The 22,202-nt window shown below is 32.5% G+C and overlaps 1 protein-coding gene across 1 annotated transcript; it reads left to right on the top strand.

Annotated features, from left to right (window-relative positions):
- Positions 1-11,287: 11,287 nt before the first annotated feature.
- On the top strand, positions 11,288-15,425 carry LOC126686471 (pre-mRNA-splicing factor ATP-dependent RNA helicase DEAH7-like). Its single transcript, XM_050380526.2, has 9 exons — positions 11,288-11,444; positions 11,530-11,667; positions 11,776-11,917; positions 12,022-12,428; positions 12,525-12,596; positions 12,693-12,869; positions 13,274-13,335; positions 13,417-13,569; positions 13,655-15,425. Exons 1-9 carry the CDS (start codon positions 11,370-11,372, stop codon positions 15,252-15,254), a joined length of 2,826 nt encoding a protein of 941 aa, XP_050236483.1. The 5' UTR covers positions 11,288-11,369; the 3' UTR covers positions 15,255-15,425.
- Positions 15,426-22,202: the final 6,777 nt, after the last annotated feature.

Genomic DNA, 22,202 nt, shown 5'->3' with positions numbered 1-22,202 from the left:
ATATATGGAATTAGATTTAAAATTTGTGGTTCAAATCTTACATTTCAAATTCATGACTACTTTTTTTTGCTATTATCTGTTATTACTGTTTCTGTGTGCATTATTACCTGGTAGTGAATTTGGTGTCATTAACTATTACCTAATGTCACAGGGATTGGCAAATGCTATTCGCAAAAGGGTCCCTTTTGCAGAACATAGGAACTGTGCTCGACATATATACGCCAATTGGAAGAAAAATCATAAGGGACCCGAGTTGAAAAGAATTTTCTGGAATGTGGTGAATGCTACGAATAAGTCGGAGTATGAGGCGCACTTGAAATTGTTAGAAAAGGAAAGTCCATTTGCACATTCAGACTTCTTAAAACAGGGTCCAACTGTTTTTTGCAAAGCATTTGTGAGATTGAGGCCATTGTGCGATGCGATAACCGGTAATCTGGTGGAGACCTTCAACGGATACATCGTCAAGGCGCGACAGTTGCAAGCCATCCATATGCTCGAAGAGATTCGAACAACATTGATGGAACGAATGTATACAAAGAATCAGATGATGGTGAAGCATCATGAGGATTTATGTCCTAGAATTAGGCAGAAGGTAGAAAAGAATCAGAAGCTCACAAGGCACTGCGATGTGACACCTGCAAAGGGATCATTTCAAGTGAAGTTTTTTGAAAATCAGTTTGTCGTTGATCTCACGAGCAGAACATGCTCCTGCATAGCTTGGCAGTTGACCGGCATACCGTGCTGTCACGCACTCTCTTGCATCAATTTCATGCGACACAATGCGGTGGACTATGTCGATCACTGTTACAAAAGAGAACATTATTTGAAGGCGTATGAGTTCTCTCTCCAGCCTATTAATGGCCCCAACATGTGGCCAAAAGTGGAAGGGTTTCCTATAATACCGCCTCCGTATAGGAAAATGTCGGGCCGACCAAAGAAAAAACGAAAGAGAGATGCCGATGAGGACCCCAAACCCAGGAGTGGAATGGTAATGACTTGCAAGCACTGTCGCAAAGAAGGTCACAACATTAGGGGATGCCCTAATATTGACAAGGATCCAGCTCCAATGCCACGAAAGGTATGATATTACATATGTTTTTGTATTTTTGATACACCCCATGATGTTTATTGATTGTTTGAGGAATTCTGTTTTTTTCCCGGGTAATTAGGAAATACATTTTTGAGCTGATTTTGGTAGTTTAACTGTTATTATACGTTGTCGTTTGGGTAGTTACTGAAAGAGCACCATAAGTTGATTCATGTGAAGATGGCATTTTCCATAACATTCTATGATTTTCTCAGCTTACACTTATTAGTTGTCAATTAGCTGATGCTTGTTAAATTTCTCACAAGATTGATGCTGTTTCTATTAGGAACTGATTTTTTGATACACCCCATGATGTTTATTGATTCTGATTATTGTATTTGATGTTTTTCACATGATGTTATATGAAGGGTCGACCGGGTAGGCCATTAAAGAACAGAGGAAAGAACGTCGCTTCTGCTACTAATACTAAAGAAAAAGCTTCTGCCACATCAGCGAAGGGAAAAGGGAAGGCTCCTGACACCCAAGCTTCTGCACCTAAAAGTTTGAGAAAGCGAACAAAAAATAGTGTTATTTCAAGTCAGTCATCTGCAGCACCAGGGATCATTTCTCAGCCAAGTCAAAGTAATGAGTCTATTATTGCAAGTGCTATCCTTAAGGCACAAACTGCAAGAGAAGTTCGCCAGGTTAGTTTTCAAACTGTATGTATTTTCTGCATATGAGCTTATGTTATGTTGTGTATATCATGCTTGATTGATTTAGATTCTTTCAATTACAGGTTAGAAAAGGCGTAGGTATGAGAATAATGACTGAATCTGGAAGTATATACACAAGAGTAAGTTGCTTTCTGAATTTTTAATTTTAACTTATTATTTAGGGTATATACACTATTGTAGTTTCCTTTTCTTCTGAGCTTATTAAATGATAGAATTCTGAATTTCCTAATGGTCTCGTGAATTTGGTTGATGTTTGTGCCAGGGTGTGGAATTTTAGCCTTCTTTTGCTGTTTACTAGTCTTGTTTGCTATATGTTTAGACTTTGTTTTAGCCTTTTTTTTGCTGTTTATTAGCCATGTTTAGTAACTGTTTATTAGCCTCTACTGCCTTTCATGGTTAGCCTTTGTTTTTGTGCAGTCAGCGTATAAGGACAAGGTAAACTATGTTTACGGATCCAATGCTACAAAAGATGCATTGACAGCCCCGAAGAGAGGTAGAGGGAGGCCCCCCGGAAGCAGTAACATATCAAAGGGTGCACCATGTTCAAGCACCACAACATCTAAGGGAAGCTGATGAAAATGGCCTCTTTTTTGCTTTTGTAAATGCTTGTAGTTAAACATTAACAAGCTATGATGATACTTAATGTTTTTGGGATCACTAACTCATACACATAGTATGTTAGTGTAAATGCTTGTAATTAATTATTGACAAGCTACTTTTTGTATAGGCGGAGCTTGTAAAAACAAGCTACGTTTGGTTTAAATAGAACTTGTAAATAGAACAAGCTCTTTTTGGTTAGTTAAGTTATTTACACTACCTTTTTTTTATTTTGAAGTATATAAGGTTAATTTATATGAATTGCTTATGCTATTTGTTACAAATTACATTAGTTACAATATCTGTAATAATTTTCTCATATTGTTGAACATGTTTAGGTATTGACCTACTAAGCTTCTACTATTGAGATTAATGTTCTTTTCTTCTAAAAAGAATAAGTGACAATCTAGACAAATTTTGAACATTCAGAAAAATGTCAAATAGCAAAATAAAGAGAAATAATACAAGTCATATAGATTACATAAACTGACTGATAACCCGTCATAGTTCGGTTACAAGATTGACCCTAAGTCATTTCACAAAATAATACATAATCATCATAAGTTTTTGGGATAAGTTAAATAAGCCAAAAGATTACATTAGCTTCAAAATACTACATACTTCCTATAAACAAACTACAGACAACCTACATCCCACTTCAAGCTTCAATGTCTTTACCTACAACAGAAACCAAAACCTTCACTAAGGCAAGCTCAAAAAATCATCCCCATTACTAGATGATGGAACCATAAATAAGTAAAGGGCATAAAAACAAATAAACACTAGCATCATCTTGCAAAACCTGCCACAACTCTGTGAACCTTCGTCATCAGCCTTCAGCCTCTGGTTCTCTTCAATCAGCATGTCTCGATCTTCAATTAGCTTCTCAAACATTAGTAATGCGGATCCTTTTGCCGCCTCCAGCTCAGCAATTTGTTTTTCCTTCTCTGCAATCAGAACCTCCTGTTTATGCACCTGCTCAGTGAGCATTTGGTTCCTATCCAGCAAGAACCAAAACTTCATATATTGATCTGCCGTAGGCTCATCGTCATACCATCGGAACGCACCGCAATCATCCGACTGCGCCAACAAAACATTAATTTAGAGCACTTCTCACAAAACAGTTAAAGCAGCAATTTTACACCCTATACACCAATTCTATACCGTAATTCTAAACAAAATAAAGAAACCATGCAGAAAATACCCTAATACTTAGCACAATTCATACCACAGAAACAGAATACAAAGTTACCACATTTTCCTAAACCCTAACATACAGCAAAATATAAATTACAATTGAACAATAGAACAATACTGCTTTTACTCGCACAAATAGAAAGTAATAACACAATCATACCATACACCCAACATTTTTCCTAATTTACGAAACCCCTAATTTTCCAGAACCTTAAAGCAATTTAAAAAAAAATTATTATCACTAACCTTGTACTTGGAGCATCTCCAGAACCTCCTTCCAGGGTTCACCTTCGTCCACGAGGTGTAAAGATAGAGTCTTCCATGCTTACAATTACCTCGAATCTTGGTAGGAGGATAACTGAGAAATGCTTCAGTTGCATTGTCCATGGCAGAAGATGTATTAGAAATCGACGACATCTTTAGTTGTTTTGATTAAGAGAGTTTATGTTTGACAAATTAGGGTTTTTTTTTTCTTTCAGAGGTATTTTAGGTTTGAGAAGAGAGTGAGAAGATGAAATGTCGAAGAAGGAAAAGGAAGTTGAGTTTTAGGGTTAGAACAAAAAGCAGCGTTTCGTTTCATGGGTTAGGGTGAGCTCGGTTAGCTGCTGGTTCAGACCGAGTTCGGTTAGGTAATCAGACATGTGCCATTTCATCTGCAATGCGACAGCGTTTTAATGAATCAGCGCTGACTGGGATGGCACGAGGGCAGCAAATCCGGTTTGATTCGCTAAAGGCTGAAAAAGGTACATAATATGTGGAAAATGGTTAAATTTGGTGATTTTAAAAGGTTTGGCTAAATTTGAAACATCCCGCAAAGGTTTGGTATTTTCTGATAATTAAGCCTTTTAATTATCATTATTATAAATGCATCGCATAAAGTATTATTATTCATAATGATTATTATTTCTTATTGAATGTTTATTTATTATAAAATAAAACTAGTATAATAATCCAAGGAAATGAGCTACCTATTGGGCGGTAATAGGCTGTGTGATCACCAGTGTCCGAGTCAATCATAGAATTAGTGTCGATAGATGTTTGTATTTGAAAATGTTTGATATGAGCTCGTTACATGATGACTATGTTTGGGAATGAGGAGGATTATGTGTGATAGATACGAGGTTAACTCGGTGGAACTATCTCGGGACCCATATCTAGTGAGTAACTCGGTAAACTATCTCGGGACTCACACCTTGGGATTAAGCAGTGGCATGAGTAACTCGGTTGAACTATCCCGGGACTATGCCACGTGGTAGCGGTTAACTCAGTCGAACTATCTCGTGACCGTACCACTCGGATTAAAATGATTTAATAAAATATGAATGGATACAATATGAGTAGGATACAGATAGGAAATAGTATGAGTTTAAGATTAAGGTTTCAATTGGATCTAATACTTGATATATACTATGTTCATATATATATATATATATATATATATATTTTGTTTTAAATGCGATGTTATTTTACATAACACAATTAGTAAACGTAAACTCACTCAATATTTCCCAAATACTGACCCCCTCACAGTGTTTCATTTTAGGGTCATAGTAAAGGATGTGACAGACTTCTATGCTTATTCCAGAAGTTCGGAGTTTGTACAGAATCAGTAGTGCTGCAGTAGTCGAGTCCTAATAAACTTGTAACGGTTTCTCAAACGGTTTTGAATATATAAACTATACTCTAATATGTATGATAGATTTTGAAACTGCGCTTTTAAACCTTTTGTTAAAGGTGGAACGGGCTGTGTTGGATGTGAAAATCGCACTATAAGACCCAGGTTCCTATGTAATGTCTTCCGGTTTCGAACTAGATGTTTGTGTACGTCAAGAATGGAAAGACTTTCATGAAAATGTTTTTGTATATGATTATGGTTTTGTTTTATCAATTTATTCGCGAAAAATTTATAATCATTTTAGGCTTGCTACGGGTTTCGAAGCTACCACTCCCATTTTCTAGCGCCGGTCGCGGCTCGAGATTTCCGGTCGCGACACTTTAAATACATTCGCCAGATCTGAAAGAATTTATAGAGAAAAGGTAGCAAAATCAAACTTGAATGGTTACTTTTATTGATTGTCGAACATAAGTTTTAAAGAATCTGAAGACATATAACAAATGACTTACTTTATTGAAGTCCTTGCATTTTTGCTTTCATTAATAAAATTTCTCTTATAAAAAAATTTGATCCTAAACTTCAAAATGCAATAAAAAAAAATTTGGCCGCCTGTTTTGTCTGGTTTGACCCTTTGGACGGGAGTCTGGTATCATCTTAGAATGGATCTGCTGTAACTCGGCTCCATTGTACTTAAAATAGGATTCGGTATCCATCTGTAACGATAGTTTACCACATTTTACTGAAACACATAATACATATATATAATTATTGGATAATTTCTTAAGTTATTAATAGTTATTAAAATAAAAAATGACTTTATAGTAATATTTTACTTGAATACATTTGATGGCTATTTTGTAGTTATGTCACGACCCAAAATATTGAGCCGCAACCGGCGCTAGGGAACGGGAGTGGTAGCTCCGGAACCCGTAGCAAGCCTTAAATCACTATTAATTTTTCGCAAATAATAAACAAACAACGGTAAACAACGGAAGCCAATATACATATATAACACATAAACCATTATTTACACTAACTGTTCAAAACCTCGCGGGCTCTAGTTACCGTACCCTGTACGAACTGGCCTCGCGGTACTATATCCATCAGTTAGTGTATCCAACATATCACCGGCATCTGGTGCCGTGAATGAAACATAAATATAAACAAGACAGCAAGTATTATGTACAATCAAAATGTACTGTTGTCTAGACTACGACTCTGTCAACGCGGGACCACTACTGCAGCATTCACAGAAGTCAGAAACTATACATACACAGCTGACTTCTGGACTTCAAAATCGGCCTCTAGCTAGGTCCACAAACTAAGCACCTGAAAGACATTAAAGGTGAGGGGTCAGTATTTGGGAAAATACTGAGTGAGTTGACATTTACTAACAGTATTAATATAGAAACATAGCATCGCATCTCAAGAAAATATTAATATAAAACATATAAACATGTATTTGATCCGTGTGAAACTAATATCCTAGCATGCGACACATATCTCGAATAATCATTATCATTCAACCCAATCGTAAATATCAATCGCGAGTCCAACTCGCTGGTGGCCCAGCCACTAGATACGGGGACTCCAGGCTACACCGTAGCCGAGTGCTCACTCGTATCGAAATCATAAACCCAGTCGTAATTTTCATAATCATCATCAGCTCCCAGCTGAGTCACATCATTTCTCAAATGCAAACATACTAGACTGACTCGATACTGGTGATCACACAGCCTATTGACACCCAATAGGTAGCTAGTTTCTTCGGATCACATACTAGTTCTCATATATATAAATTAAATAAACATATAACGTTTCAATCAATTATATATAGTGCGATGCGTGAAAACAGTATATATATATATATCAAATAGTTTTAATACATGAAAGTAAAAGTACAACTCACAGTGACCGCAATCCAAGAAATGATATGATCGATCTGATAGTACGCTCTCACTAGTCCGCTTCTACTGACTCCACTACTCGCTGACACGTCTGATAAATCATTAATAGTTAGACGTGATTCTCGCATTCTTGTACGTATAACACTTTTAAGTTTTAGGATTTAGTTTCATTTTTTATACTTATTTACGTATTCAATAACTTTAGTCGTATAAACGACTTAGCGAATACTATTTCTCATAATTGAGAATCGCTTAACGTCCTTGACGTTTCCATTATTATTATTTATCTAAAACGTCGAGCTAATCTCGAGATTAACAATTCTCCAAGTTCGAAACCCGTCCTTTAGAGTCTAATTATTCAAAACGTCAAACACCTAGGTCATTTACAGCTTGCATACGCATGGAGACGAGTCAGGGTGCACGGGCGTGCCCTTCGGTAGGTACACGATCGTGCAATCAAGTACACGTTCGTGCACCTCAGGGGTACACGTCCGTGTACTTATAGTACACGTTCGTGCACCATGAAAAGTGCACGTTCGTGTACTTTAGGTACACGATCGTGTACCTTGCTAGGTGCACGTTCGTGTACTTTTAGTACACGTTCGTGCACCCGTGGTGCACGGTCGTGCACCACGTGCACAGCCCCGGAAATCAAGTTTTCCGGGGTTTCGCCACAACCCCGACGTGTTTCACACACCCACACTCAATACCCATATCTCGGTTTCTTCAAAAACGCAATAATAACCTCAAAAACGTCAAATTCAATCCTAAAACGTAATCTCACCAAAACAGCCATAAACTCATCATTTTCAAGATAAAAACCGACCTATTACCTTGATTTGATGCTTAGGGTTGATAGAGGCTTCGATTCTGAAGAAATCGCCGCGAAAATCACTCGAATCGGACGTCGAACGGCGAAACGGCGGCGAAACGACGGTATCGTCGATATTTTCCTCCATTTCTCTCGATCCTTCTGCTCCCTCTCTGATTCATATCTTTCTTTCTTATATCATTTGGCTAAAGTGCCATTTTAGTCCTTGTCCTTTTTGTTTCTTACCATTTATCGTTTAAACGTTTCTTTTATACGATTTAGTCCATAACTAAATCGATAAATCCTTTTATTATAACTTATACGAATTATTTATATCCAATAAAAAATACGAAACCCGATATTAATACTTTCCCGTCAAAATCCAAAAGTTCCATTTTCGACATAAAGTGGCTAAATTACCACTTTGGTCCCTGTACTTTATTTTGGACTTTTCTTGACATTTTTTCCTTTTAATTCCAATTCTAACTTTACAATTGAAATATAACCTTAATTTTCTCATAATTAATTTTCCAAAACCAACCTACTAAAACTTATTTATCGGAAAACTTTCCGATTTTGCCACTCTGGCAAATCCAAACTGGACACGTGGTCCAATTAAATAATTAAATAATTTGGGGTATTACAAGTTACTTGAAAAATGGATAAAATAACATCTAATTTGTTAAAATTAAAAAGTAATTATAGAAGATGTATATACTAGTTGGCAGAATAATTTTATATTGGCAGGAATTTGGCATTTTTTAATTGTGGCCGATGCATTGAGATTTCAGACGTTGATAGGGGAACTAATATTCATAGACTATCATTATTTCATGGTATCATAATTTTTTTTTAAAATTATAAAATTACGAGGAATTCATAGAAAAGACTTTAATTGTAAATTTATTTGCACTCAATATCTCAGTTTTAAAATTCAACCTTATCTGTCTCAAAGGAGTTGAAGTGACGATTCTGCCATGCCACCACCTTATCCTCTTATTTCGGATCTTCTTCTTCCTCTTTTTATTTTTTTTATATGTTAATATTTTTTTTATATTGATAATTTTGTTCATATGTTTGCAACCATTATAAATTGTTTGAAACTGTTTTTTAAACTATTTTAGATAAAAGTTGCAATTTATGTTTTTAAAATCTGTTTGGAACTGTTTCAATTTTTTTTAAACTGTCTGAAACCCTTTAATTAACTGTATTTTAAAAATATTTATAACTGTTTTAAAAAAATTGTAATTTGTTTGAAACTGTTTGAAACCTTTGTAAATTTTTTTAAATCTTTATAAACTTTTTGAAATTGTTTTTAGAAAATGTTATGGAGACTGTTTAAATATGTCTTTGGAAACCGTTTGAAACTTTTCTAAACTCTTTGAATCCTTTGTAAATTATTTGAAACTATTTCAAATACTTTTATTAATCCCTCGGTTTCTATGCTCATTCCTGCAAGGCATATATATACTAATTCTTGTGGTGATCACTTATTTTTCGATTCATTCTAAGCTAACTCTAGTTCCTGCGTGTTGTGTTGACTCGTTGATTTTTTTGATGTGGGTGGGAATTGGAAATGTCTAAATATAAAAAAGTGAAATTCAATAGAAAAATAATTAGGGGTTTAATAAATAGAGAATAGGGAGAGAAAAGCATCTAACGTGTCGTCAATTTATATCGTTAATTAAATTAATTATAGTTATATAAATTTATTTTATTTACAATTAATATTAAATTAATTGGAATATTTTATTAAAAAATAAATATAAGATTTCAATTTTGTTATTTTTAAAATTAATTGACGTAAATGACATTTATTTATAATTTATTACATAATAGATTTATTATAATAATACCATTATATTTTATGTATATTTAAATATTGAATTAATGAGAGTCTTTGTTGGATTAAATTTGTTTGTTTCATCTTAAAATTACATGTTTCAACTTTCAAGTACTCCTTTTCATATTATATCCAAAGTTTTAATACGCTGAAAATTTAATATCAATTAATCAATATTTAATTTTCAATAGAATAATGCAAAGTAATTAACAATTATTATTGGAATTATTTTCTGCTATGAAATTAATTAAAAATCAAATTTTTAATTATATATTAGTTTAAAGTAAATCTATATTATATATAAAAGCACGGATGGGGGGAGACATGCAAATTTACTGAATAATCCTTTTTATTTACTAATAAATAAAGGTTTTATGGTCATTAACTAATTAGTTGTTTAATTAATCACTATTGTAATTAGAATCCTAATTAGAATAGGTAGCTAAATTATCTCCAATTTAATTTTTAGTATGTAAACAATAACTAAATTGTCTCCAAATTAGTAGAAATACCTATTTTTTAGTTTGATTAAAATACTGTATTTGGTCAATATATTATAATTTAAATTTCTATTTTATTATTTTTAACGATATTATTAATAAAATTAAGTTAATTATTTAATTATGATTATTATAAAATGAAAAGAAGAATAAATTCAGTATGGAAAAAATTTAATAACCGAATATATTAAATTTACTTTTACAAAAAGTCTTAACTAATTTAATATTAATTATAAATACAAAATTGATATAATTATAATAGATTTACTAATATGTTCATTGAGAAGTTACGTTACGAGCCACGTGCATAGCACGTAATGCGAAACTAGTATTATTAAATAATGGTAAAATAAGAAATTATTAAAAAAAATATCTTAGTCAAATTCTAACTTTAGTTATCAACATAATTAATTTTTTAATTAATAATTTAATTTTATAATTATATATTACATTAAAAAGTAAAAAAGGATATAAGTGTAAATATTTTTTATCAATTACAATGATAATGTCCATATCACAATGAACCTAAGTTGTGATTTTAAAGAAAGGAAACAAAGGTAAAAAAAAGTAACAGTTTACCTTATTTAATATAGGTGGTACAATAGTTTAGCTTATTTTGTATTCTAATTGCTTATTTAGTATAGTAACGATAGTATACCTTATTTTATATTCTAATTGCTTCATAACTTTGATACCAATTAAATAGTTATTTTCAGTGTAGTTAAAAAGATAAATTACAGCTTCTAATTAAGTATTTTAAGGGTTATTTTAGTAAATGAGCAGTATAGCTATACTAATGGATTAAAAAAGTGAAAATTCTTTGGAATTTAGTACACCAACCCCATATACATAAGGGTTAGCAATTTTCTTAATCAGATTCTAAGATTCTAACAGTATTTCCTTATTAGAACAGTATTTCGTTATCCTAATACTAGTATTTAATTAGTTATTGTAATGACCAAAAAGCCTGCTATTATAATAAATTTATAGGGAGTGTTTGGTAAATTTGTCTGCCCCCATCGGTGCTTATATATATATAGTACAGTACAGACTGCAGACATATAAGTGTAGAGTGAAGAAGAAAAGGAGTGAAATAATTAGTTTTGTTGGTTATCAATCAACAAATAATTTAGGGATTATGATTTCGCTTCCCGGCACGCACCTCGATTGGGGACGGGGACTCAAAAAGAGGGATCGTTCGGGCTGGGTCGAGGTATAATCTTAGATTACTTGTTGATTTGTGAATTTGTTGTTATATAAGGTTGTAACTAACGCTAGTTTTTTTTTTTAATTTGAAGGAGAGTTCGACGAAGAGAAGACGATATGCTTGGGATCACATTGCTCCTTCTCCGGTTCCTATACGTGCTTCTGGACGGTCAGCCTCTAGTTCTAGTTGCAATGCCTCAGCCAAGTCTAAAAGTTCACGATCATTAGGGGTAATGTACTTTTGGTTTATGATTATCTATGCACAATGTGAGCATGGTCTGTTGATACAATGTGAATATCTGACTGACTTATACACCACAATTGCCATTTTTTTACAGGTTCGAAATAGAGATCTTTCTGCTGATAATTGTCTGTGGGAGGATCAGCAGCTACTCAGCTCAGGAGCTGTGCGGGGTACCGAACTCCTCCAGACTGACTCTGATCACCAAGAAGAACCCTCCGTCGTCCTTCTTGTTCATGGTAAGATTATGCCAACCTTGTACTTGTCATTTCATTCATAAACTGCGCTACGTGATTTGGTTCCCCTTTGCTTATGTTCAACCTTTTTTCATCTGTTTTCATAGATACAAAGCCTCCTTTCCTGGACGGTAGACTTGTTTTTACCAAACAAGCCGACCCTATCATGCCAATTAAAGATCCCACCTCCGATATGGCCATTATTTCTCGTCAAACATCTACTCTGGTTAGAGAAATTCGTGACAAACAGAGTATGAGTAAGTCGCGCCAACGCTTTTGGGAGCTTGCTGGCTCCAAACTTGGTGATATTCTAGGTCTTGAGCAGACGCCTGAACAGATTGATGCTGATACCGCTACTGTCGGCAAAGACGGTGAAGTTGATTTTAGGGAAGATGCAAAATTCTCACACCACTTGAAGAAGGAGGAAGCTGTGAGTCATTTTGCAAAGTCAAAAACCATTGCTGAGCAGCGCCAGTATCTTCCCATATATTCAGTACGAGATGATCTGTTGCAGGTTTGGCTCATCTTTTGCTAATCTTCTGCCTTTATTTATTTATTTTATTCTTCCGGCCCTATGTTGCTCATTCTGTTTCTTGTTATGCAATCACAGGTGATTCGTGAAAATCAGGTTGTTGTTGTTGTGGGAGAAACTGGTTCAGGAAAGACAACTCAACTGACCCAGGTTTGCACATCCTCTATTTTATCATTTTCTAGGTTTGCAAGTTGGTGTATAGGCAGCCCACAAGCTAAGAGGTTAACATGTTGCTTTTGTTGACAGTATCTCTATGAAGATGGGTATACAAACAACGGCATAGTGGGGTGCACCCAACCAAGGCGTGTAGCGGCCATGAGCGTAGCAAAAAGAGTTAGCGAAGAGATGGAAACTGAATTGGGGGATAAAGTCGGTTATGCTATTCGTTTTGAGGATGTCACTGGGCCAAACACTATAATTAAGGTGGGTGATTTTCTTAATCTTTGCTAGCACACACATATGCAGTGTTATTTCTGTACTTCTGGATAAGTATGCCTGTAGTGCTGAATCTGCTATATGCAGTGATGCTGTTTTTGCATTCTCTTCCCTAAATGATTTTTCTGTAGAAGAATAATAATGAAGAAAAATTATGAGCTTTTGTTCCAGAGATAAAAGCATTAGAAAGCTTTGAAATGATTAGAGTTGCACTAGGATAGTAATATTGATGATCTGAGAATAGGATTCTTGATATAATTGATTCGCAACTGGCTAAGATATGATTTTCATAATATATAAGTGCACCATTAATATTTTTTCCTCTTCATTATTTATCATGCTTAATCCAATGAAGGGGCTCAAATTCTAACTCTCTTTGCTCAACTGTGCAGTATATGACAGATGGAGTGCTTTTGCGGGAAACTTTGAAAGATTCTGATCTCGACAAATACCGGTACGTTTTTTTTTTTTTTTTAATGTTTGCTTATATTTCCCGCGGATGAGTACTTAGCTTCATTGAATATGATTGTTGCAGGGTCATAGTCATGGATGAAGCTCATGAGAGATCGTTGAGCACAGACGTGCTGTTTGGGATTTTAAAAAAGGTGGTTTCTCGGCGTCGTGACTTTAAGCTTATTGTGACATCTGCAACTTTGAATGCCGAGAAATTTTCAAATTTCTTTGGAAGGTAATTTTCTTTTTCCCTTTGCTTTCAAATTAAGGCTGCATCTCTATTTAAATACGATTATAATCTTCCTCTGGATGTGCTGCAGTGTTCCGATCTTCCACATTCCTGGGAGAACATTTCCTGTAAATACGTTGTACAGCAAAACTCCGTGTGAAGATTATGCAGAAGCTGCAGTGAAGCAAGCCATGAGCATCCACATTACCAGTCCTCCAGGTGACATTCTTATATTCATGACTGGCCAAGATGAGATTGAAGCGGCTTGTTATGCCCTCGCTGAGCGCATAGAACAACTTATCTCTTCCGCAAAGAAAGCAGTTCCTAAACTCTTGATACTACCGATGTACTCCCAACTTCCAGCTGATTTGCAAGCGAAGATATTTCAAAAGGCGGAAGATGGGGCACGGAAATGCATCGTCGCCACCAACATCGCCGAGACTTCTTTGACTGTTGATGGAATTTTGTATGTGATCGACACTGGGTATGGTAAAATGAAAGTGTACAATCCGAGGATGGGTATGGATGCTCTTCAAGTCTTTCCTGCTAGCCGTGCTTCCGCAGATCAGCGTGCTGGACGTGCTGGCAGAACTGGTCCTGGCACATGCTATAGGCTTTATACGGAGAGCGCATACCTAAACGAAATGCTGCCCAGTCCAGTGCCTGAAATCCAGAGGAGCAATCTCGGGAACGTGGTTTTGTTGCTGAAGTCTCTCAAAATTGATAACTTGCTTGATTTCGATTTCATGGATCCACCTCCGCAGGACAACATCCTTAATTCAATGTATCAGTTGTGGGTTTTGGGCGCTCTTAACAATGTTGGAGGCCTAACTGATCTTGGCTGGAAAATGGTACAGTTCCCATTGGACCCTCCACTGGCTAAGATGCTCTTGATGGGTGAAGAACTAGGATGTTTAAATGAGGTTTTGACGATTGTGTCAATGCTTTCAGTGCCCTCGGTCTTTTTCCGGCCCAAAGATAGGGCGGAGGAGAGTGATGCAGCCAGGGAGAAGTTTTTTGTTCCGGAATCTGATCACTTGACTCTGCTCAACGTTTATTTGCAGTGGAAAGAGCACCAATTTCGCGGAGATTGGTGTAATGATCATTTTCTGCATGTCAAAGGACTACGAAAGGCAAGAGAAGTTAGATCCCAGCTGCTGGATATTCTGAAAACTTTGAAAATCCCATTGACTTCTTGCGGGTATGAGTGGGACATTATACGAAAAGCCATATGTTCTGCATACTTCCATAATGCAGCGAGACTGAAAGGTGTGGGAGAATACGTGAACTGTAGAAACGGAATGCCATGTCATCTACACCCTAGCAGTGCGCTTTATGGTTTAGGTTGCACTCCAGAGTATGTGGTGTATCATGAATTGATATTGACGACAAAGGAGTACATGCAGTGTGCTACTGCAGTGGAGCCGCAGTGGTTGGCGGAACAGGGACCGATGTTTTTCTCTGTGAAGGGTTCAGATAGATCGTTGTTGGAGCACAAGAAAAAACTGAAAGATGAGAAAACCGCCATGGAAGAGGAAATGGAAAATTTGAGAAAGGAGCAAGCTGACGGGGAGAGGGCAACCAAAGAAAGAGACAAGGCAAAGAGGTCGAAGCAGCAGCAGCAGGTTTCAATGCCAGGCTTCCGTCAAGGCACTTCCACTTATTTAAGACCGAAAACACTTGGTCTGTAAATAATTTAGAGACGACCAAAGAAAAATTGGTATGTAAATATTACTAGCTTAGATTTATCTGTTGCATTTAAAAATTACTAGCTTAGATAAACATTTTATCAGTTGCATTTGGTTAGCCTAAGGACCAAGAAAGTATTATGATTGAATGTGCATTCGTTTAAAGAGCTTTAACCCTCGTTTTATATTATTCATGCTCAAAACTGATATTGACCCTGATTTTTCCTTACTTCAATACTGAAACTGTTCTACAAAACAGAGTTAATAGACCCATAATATCTTTTAATTTTGGATGGTAGTTATCAACTCTGAAGTTTAATTTATAATTAGTTGTTTTATCTTATATCTATTTTTGTCCTTTTGTTGTTTGGCTTGTTAATTGGATTTAGACATAACTGTAAGTAGTCTTTTCTGCATAATTTAATCATCCTTATTGTGCGAATGTATGTTGAATTCTGTTGCAGGGAGTTTTTGATTTGTTTTCATGGATCAGTATGTTTTGTGTATTAATGCAGGGTACATTTATGTTCTATAGGATTGTATCATATTGAATTTAGTTCTTTGATTGCTTTATGGGATGTGATCGATTTCTACTGATGTGCCGATTTTAATCCTGATTCTAATTCTTGCAAATTCTCTTTTGGTTTGGTTATGATTTTGATTATTGCTTATTTTGGTTATATATCAGCATTTCCTGAGTCAGCATGCTACTGAAAACGTATTCGACGAGTTCCGTAGTTACTGTATGACATTAGTCTTTAGTTTTGCATAACTTTAGCTTATACCTTTTTACTCTCAGTAAAGCTTTAATTTGTGGGCATTAGGATTAACATTACTGTGCATTTAAGTAGGTTATTGGCTTTTGTTGTGTTGTTAAATTGATAATGAAATCAAAACCTATTAACATTACTGTGCATTGTTGCTATTGAACAATGTAAATAGTTGAATACTCTTTTTAATCCCCTTTGTAAATGCACTCAAAACCAAATTGAACGAATGAACGCCCACTTCTCTATGTATCAAAATATTGAACCACAGTTCTATTGGTAGCCAATTCTAAGAATATCAAATTAGTATGTCCTCGCAAAGGTACATGGAGACCATTTAGAGAAAATTGTATTTTTACTTTTGACTATGAATGCATATATCCCATAACACGGTACGTGAATTGCAGCCAGGAGAAAATACGTGTAAATTAGCAAAAACGATTACGTTCTATTTTCTGCTGTAAGTTGCTGGCAGAAGCACCAAAGGAAAAATAAAAAGAGAGAACATACTCAGTGTAGTATGTGAAGATTAAAGTACACCAGTCTCGAAGATCCCACAACAGAAACCCAGCCGTGGCAACAAAGGAGATCAATCGAGTAACCAAGAGCCAAGCAGGGTGAACCTCTTTGCAACAACTGCTCCACAGCTGCACATGAAAATCATTTCTAGCCATAGCAAATTCCCTCCTCCAAACCACCCATAAAGAGCAAATAAAGGACACTGCTACAATACCAAAACAAATGTAATCGTACCAGTTGATCATCAGCGCCATTGTGTTAATTTAAAACATTGAAAATTGATCAACAACATAGAGTGCTAGGAGTTGTTAATTAGTTAAAGAATATGGTTTAGGTGGTGACTTGAACATTGGACTGGTAGTTTTGACAGTTGGGTTTTGAATCATTATGTTGTTCTTTGCTTTGCTCTGTTTTTTTATAAAATTTAATTGATCAACGGTGAGTCTGTGAGACGGTGACAATGTGCAACAAACGGTCTTTGCTCTTCTTGAAAATTACTTTTTTAATTTTCAACATTGAAAAATTTAACTTAATGAATGTATGTAGTTAATATATAATTAGGTTAAATGTAAAGAATATCATAATTTTTAGCCTGTTTTGCAATTATAACATGAAATTTAAAACTTAACTATAGAATCTGACTTCATTCTCTACACAAGAGGTCCTCTTTTATTTTTTATTTTTTTGATGTATTTTTTTAAATGGAATTTAAATGCGTTCTGATGATATGCGTATCATTGTTAAATTATATAAAATTTATGATGTAAGAATATTTTTAATTTCGATCATTGAGTATTTTTTGGATTAGTAAATATATTTTTTCTCACTATGTATATATTGAATTCTACTTTATTTTGCATTATGAATCCAAATAAGTTTTGTAATCAATATTTACAACCACCAGAATAGCCAAACATACAATTTTTTCAAGATACTATAGAATCATTAATTAGAGCATACCAAGCATTTATTAATTGATTATCTGTCAATCCCGAAGCAAAATGAGGATTGCGTACTAGTTTTTTTTTTCAAGATTAAATTTCATTAATTGAAATATATATATATATATATATATATATATATACAGAGAGAGAGAGAAAATGACTTCCCAACACTAATGAGTAAGCCGTTTCAGAAGTAAATGATGAGAACTGCAAAGCAGTCATCCACAAGAGCTTTTTTAACCACCGAATGGGCCATCCAATTAAAATCTAATTTTTAAAAATTTGAAACTAGATCGAGAATATCAACTAAGACTACTCTAGCATCTTTATCATCAGTGGTCTGAAATCAATGACCCCTCCATTGCTATTCGTAGTCCTAGTCCATCCGCGCCACCATTAGTTCTGTAATGTCAAGAAATCGTCGTGCCTATATAACAACTGAAAAAGCCAAATCGTAGGAAAAAATAAAATAATATAATTCGCCATTTAATAAAGGTCTATAATTATTTTGTTTTTAAAAAATAAATATTACTTCACTTATTTCTATTAGATGAACTGTAATGACGTTCATCCAATAGTAAAGTAGGTAAGTAAATTAAACACAAAGTAACTATAGAAACGGCCAATATACGTTATCGTTATGTAATAAAAATTAAGAGATGAAAAAATCATTAAATTACATAAATATACTTGTCTTTATTTACTTGTACATTTAGTATTTCACTGTTACTTTAACTATTATCTTCCAAATATAACCCTTCTTAATAAATGATTCTTTGAGTCAATATACAGCATTTATTAATTGGGCAATGCTAAATGGCCCGACAATTTTTGGACACAAAATGGCCCGAAATGTTTTTTTTTGCAAATAAGATCTTGAATGAATTTACATCTTACAAATAATTCCTTTTCATTTATGATTTGGTAATTATTATTTTTGGAAATAAGAAATTTAATATAAATAGGTAAAGATTTTGTCATAAATTGCTCTTTTATTTATTATAAAAAGAGCAATTAATGACTTCATTAATATATTATTTGATCATTATAATTCATTAGATTAATGAGTTTTATAAAATTAAAAAATAATAATTAGTATTTAAAAAGAATACACATTTTAATAATTTATATATAATTCCATATCATTTTTTATATCAGTAATAATTTATACTCTCTCCGTCCCAAAACAATAGTCTACTTTCTCCTTTTCACACAGTTTAAGAAATACAATTAATACTCTAACTTTTCACAAATTTATCTTCATTTTTCCTATCATACCCTTATTAAATGATATGACTATAGGCTAATAGTAATAAATGATACACATTAAATAAGGGTAATATGGAAAATAAACACTCTTAATTGTGATTTACAAGGAAAGTAGACTATTGTTTTGAGAACAAAAAAATAAAAAAAGTGGACTATTGTTTTGGGACGGAGGGAGTATTATTTTTTTATATGACATTTTATTGATTATTTTGCATTTTATTAAGTTTTATATCATTTTATTAAGTTTTATATTAATAATTATAGACAAAAAATATAAATATAAATTTAAAATTAATATATAAAAATGATATTATATTTAATAATTAATTTTGGTTGGAGTTCTTTGAGACATTATGAACAAAAAAAAATACTTAGTGATTCAAGCGTAGAAAGTATACCAATTTTTATTAAATATATAGCCTTATACGGAATTGTCATTAATTGAAAATACATATAAAAAATGTCAACTTGCTACTATTAGCTAATTACAAATAAGTCAATTAACCCATCAATGCATTTGATTTAATTACAAATTTTCTATTTTTACCTTAATTAATAATTAAGGTATTTATTACCAAATATTAAATATTTTATATTAATATACAATCTTTCAATTGATTATATTAGTTTTAATATGGAAACGTTAAAGAAAGAAAGAAATAATTTAAAAAAGGTGAGAAAATTAAAAAATTAAATTCATAATGAATTAAATTATACATACTTTTATATTTATTTAAATTTAGAATCTTAGGGTTTAGGGTTTTGGGGTTTGGAGTTTAGGGTTTAGGGTTTAGGGTATTAGGGTTTAGAGTAAGTTTTATATTTATCAATGCATTTATATTTATTGAGCAAAGGGTCAACGCGCCTTCTAAACTTGTGATACGGGGTCATCTAACCCAATTTATACTTTTTTGAGCAACTAACCCCAAAACTCTTCATTTTTGGGTCAAATAACCCCATAATTGTATTTTTAAAACGCGTAAAATACAAATCGGAGGTGAGCGATGCAAAAAGTAATTAGATACTTCCTTAATTGTTGCGATATAATTATCTTAAATCCATTTTTTAAAATAAAAATATAAATTATGGGGTTATTTGACCCAAAAATGTAGTTTTGGGGTTAGTTGCTCAAAAAAGTATAAATTGGGTTAGACGACCCTGTGTCACAAGTTCAGGGGGCGCGTTGACCCTTTGTTCTATATTTATTTGAGTATATCAAAATTTATAATTAAAAGCATAATATTAGGTAAAATAAATTATTTGGACAATTTTATTTTATTTCTATAGATATTTTGGTTAGATCGAGATTGTTTATTTTTTTTGTTCAAATCAAATTGAGTTTGATCGAGATTATGTATTCAAGTTCTACCTCTCGGGATGTTATATGAACTCGAGTTTGAACTTAAAAATTTAAACTTGTTCTAGTTTGAGTTCAAACTTGTATAATACATTCGAGTTCAAGTTGGTCGGATATTTCGTCCCATGTGTTATGCCACATAAGATTTTGGTGTCCTAGTCAAAAAAAATTGGCCGGATATTTCGTCGATGATGAATTTAAAAAAACAAAAGAAAAAATAAAATACAAAATCAACGATCAAGCCAATATGGCTATTCAAATTAGGAGTATAAATACGTCAGGTTGAGTTCGAAATACGCAAAAACTCAATTCAAAGTTTTGAGTTTCATTATGTTATACAAGTTTTATGTCGAGCTCAAACGATATATGAGTTGTTCGAGATCAACTCGAGAAACTCGTGATTCTCAATTTTTAATATCTCTAAATTTAAGTACATAATCATCAAAAAAAATATAATTTATGTTTTATAATAAAAAAATAAATGTATAATTACTAATAATAGTTTTTATTTTCAAGTTTAAATTTGAACTTGAAAATTTAAACTCATTCGAGCTTGATTTAAAACTTGTATAACACATTTGAGTTTGAGTTTGAGTTTAGTATAATTCGGTCTCAACTCGATCCGTTGATTAAACATATTTTCCGGTTTTATTTTTCGATATTCGATTCAAATAATTTGTTTTATCGGTTTTTTACATACCCTTAGTAGATAATGACAATTTTGCTACTAAAAAAATATATCTTATTATTATTGTTGCATCAAATACGTCCTCTTTAAATTTTAACTTCATGCTAAAAAAAGTTATTATTTTAATTAGATTGAAAAAAATTAACTATATAAATTTTGACAGATTAATAGTACAAAATTCTCTAATAAATAGTATTATTTTCATAAATATTTTTAAAGTGAATATAATTTAATAATTTAAATTTAAAAAAAATATAGTCCAACTATCAAATTGTATGCATGCATCATACAATTTTCTTCAAATTTTATAGAATAATTTTTTTATTTGTTGATTTTACTTATATTATATTTCGTATTAAATTGTGGAATGTGTTAAGAGAATCAAAAAATTATAACAAAATTTAATATAATTTAAAACTAAAAATACAAAATTAATTATTAAATATAATATCATTTTTTATATATTAGTTTTAAATTTATATTTATATTTTTATCTATAATTATTAATATAAAACTGAAAAAATAATATAAAACTTAAAAAATGCAAAATAATCAATATAAATGTCATATAAAAAAATAATATAAATTATTATTGATATAAAAAATGATATGGAATTATATATAAATTAAATGTGTATTCTTTTTAAATACTATTTATTATTTTTTAATTTTATAAAACTCACTAATCTAATTAATTTTAATGACCAACTAATATATTAATGAAGCCATTAATTATTCTTCCTATAATAAATAAAAGATCAATTTATGACAAAGTCTTTACCTATTTATGTTAAATTTTTTATTTCCAAAAAAGAGTAATTACTAAATTATAAATGAAAAGGATTTATTTGTAAGATGTAAATTCATTCGAGACCTTATTTGCAAAAAAAAACATTTCGGGACATTTTGTGTCCATAAAATTTCGGGCTGAATGGAATTACCCTTATTAATTAAGAAGGTTATATCAGTATTTATTTTTATAATTTAAGACAAAACATTTATTATCTTAATATGTATAATTTTAACTAAATGGACAACTAAATAAAAAATGAGGGAGTACTTTATAAAACTAAGCTAATAACTCAACTTTCCAATTTAATACACCCAAAACTGAATATACCAATGCAACTTAGGGATGGGCAAAGAGAACTGGTGAAATAGATTAACAGGACAGAAACCGAAAAATCAGACCAAAAATTATAGTTGATCGGTTCATAAATTTAATTTAGGTTTAAAAATCAAACCGAAAAATATAATTAATCAGTTCATAAACTTAATTTAGGTTTAAATTTAAATTTTTATGGTTGAAGGGTTAGGTTTAGGATTCAAAATTTTAAATATCCTTATTAACCGGTTTATAAATAATATATATTTTTATAAATTATAATCTTATTTATATTCTTCAAA

This window comes from Mercurialis annua, linkage group LG6 (assembly GCF_937616625.2).
Source record: "Mercurialis annua linkage group LG6, ddMerAnnu1.2, whole genome shotgun sequence".
NCBI lineage: Eukaryota > Viridiplantae > Streptophyta > Magnoliopsida > Malpighiales > Euphorbiaceae > Mercurialis > Mercurialis annua.
The sequence above is the reverse complement of the archived record's forward strand: the minus strand, read 5'-3'. Positions and strand labels throughout refer to the sequence as shown.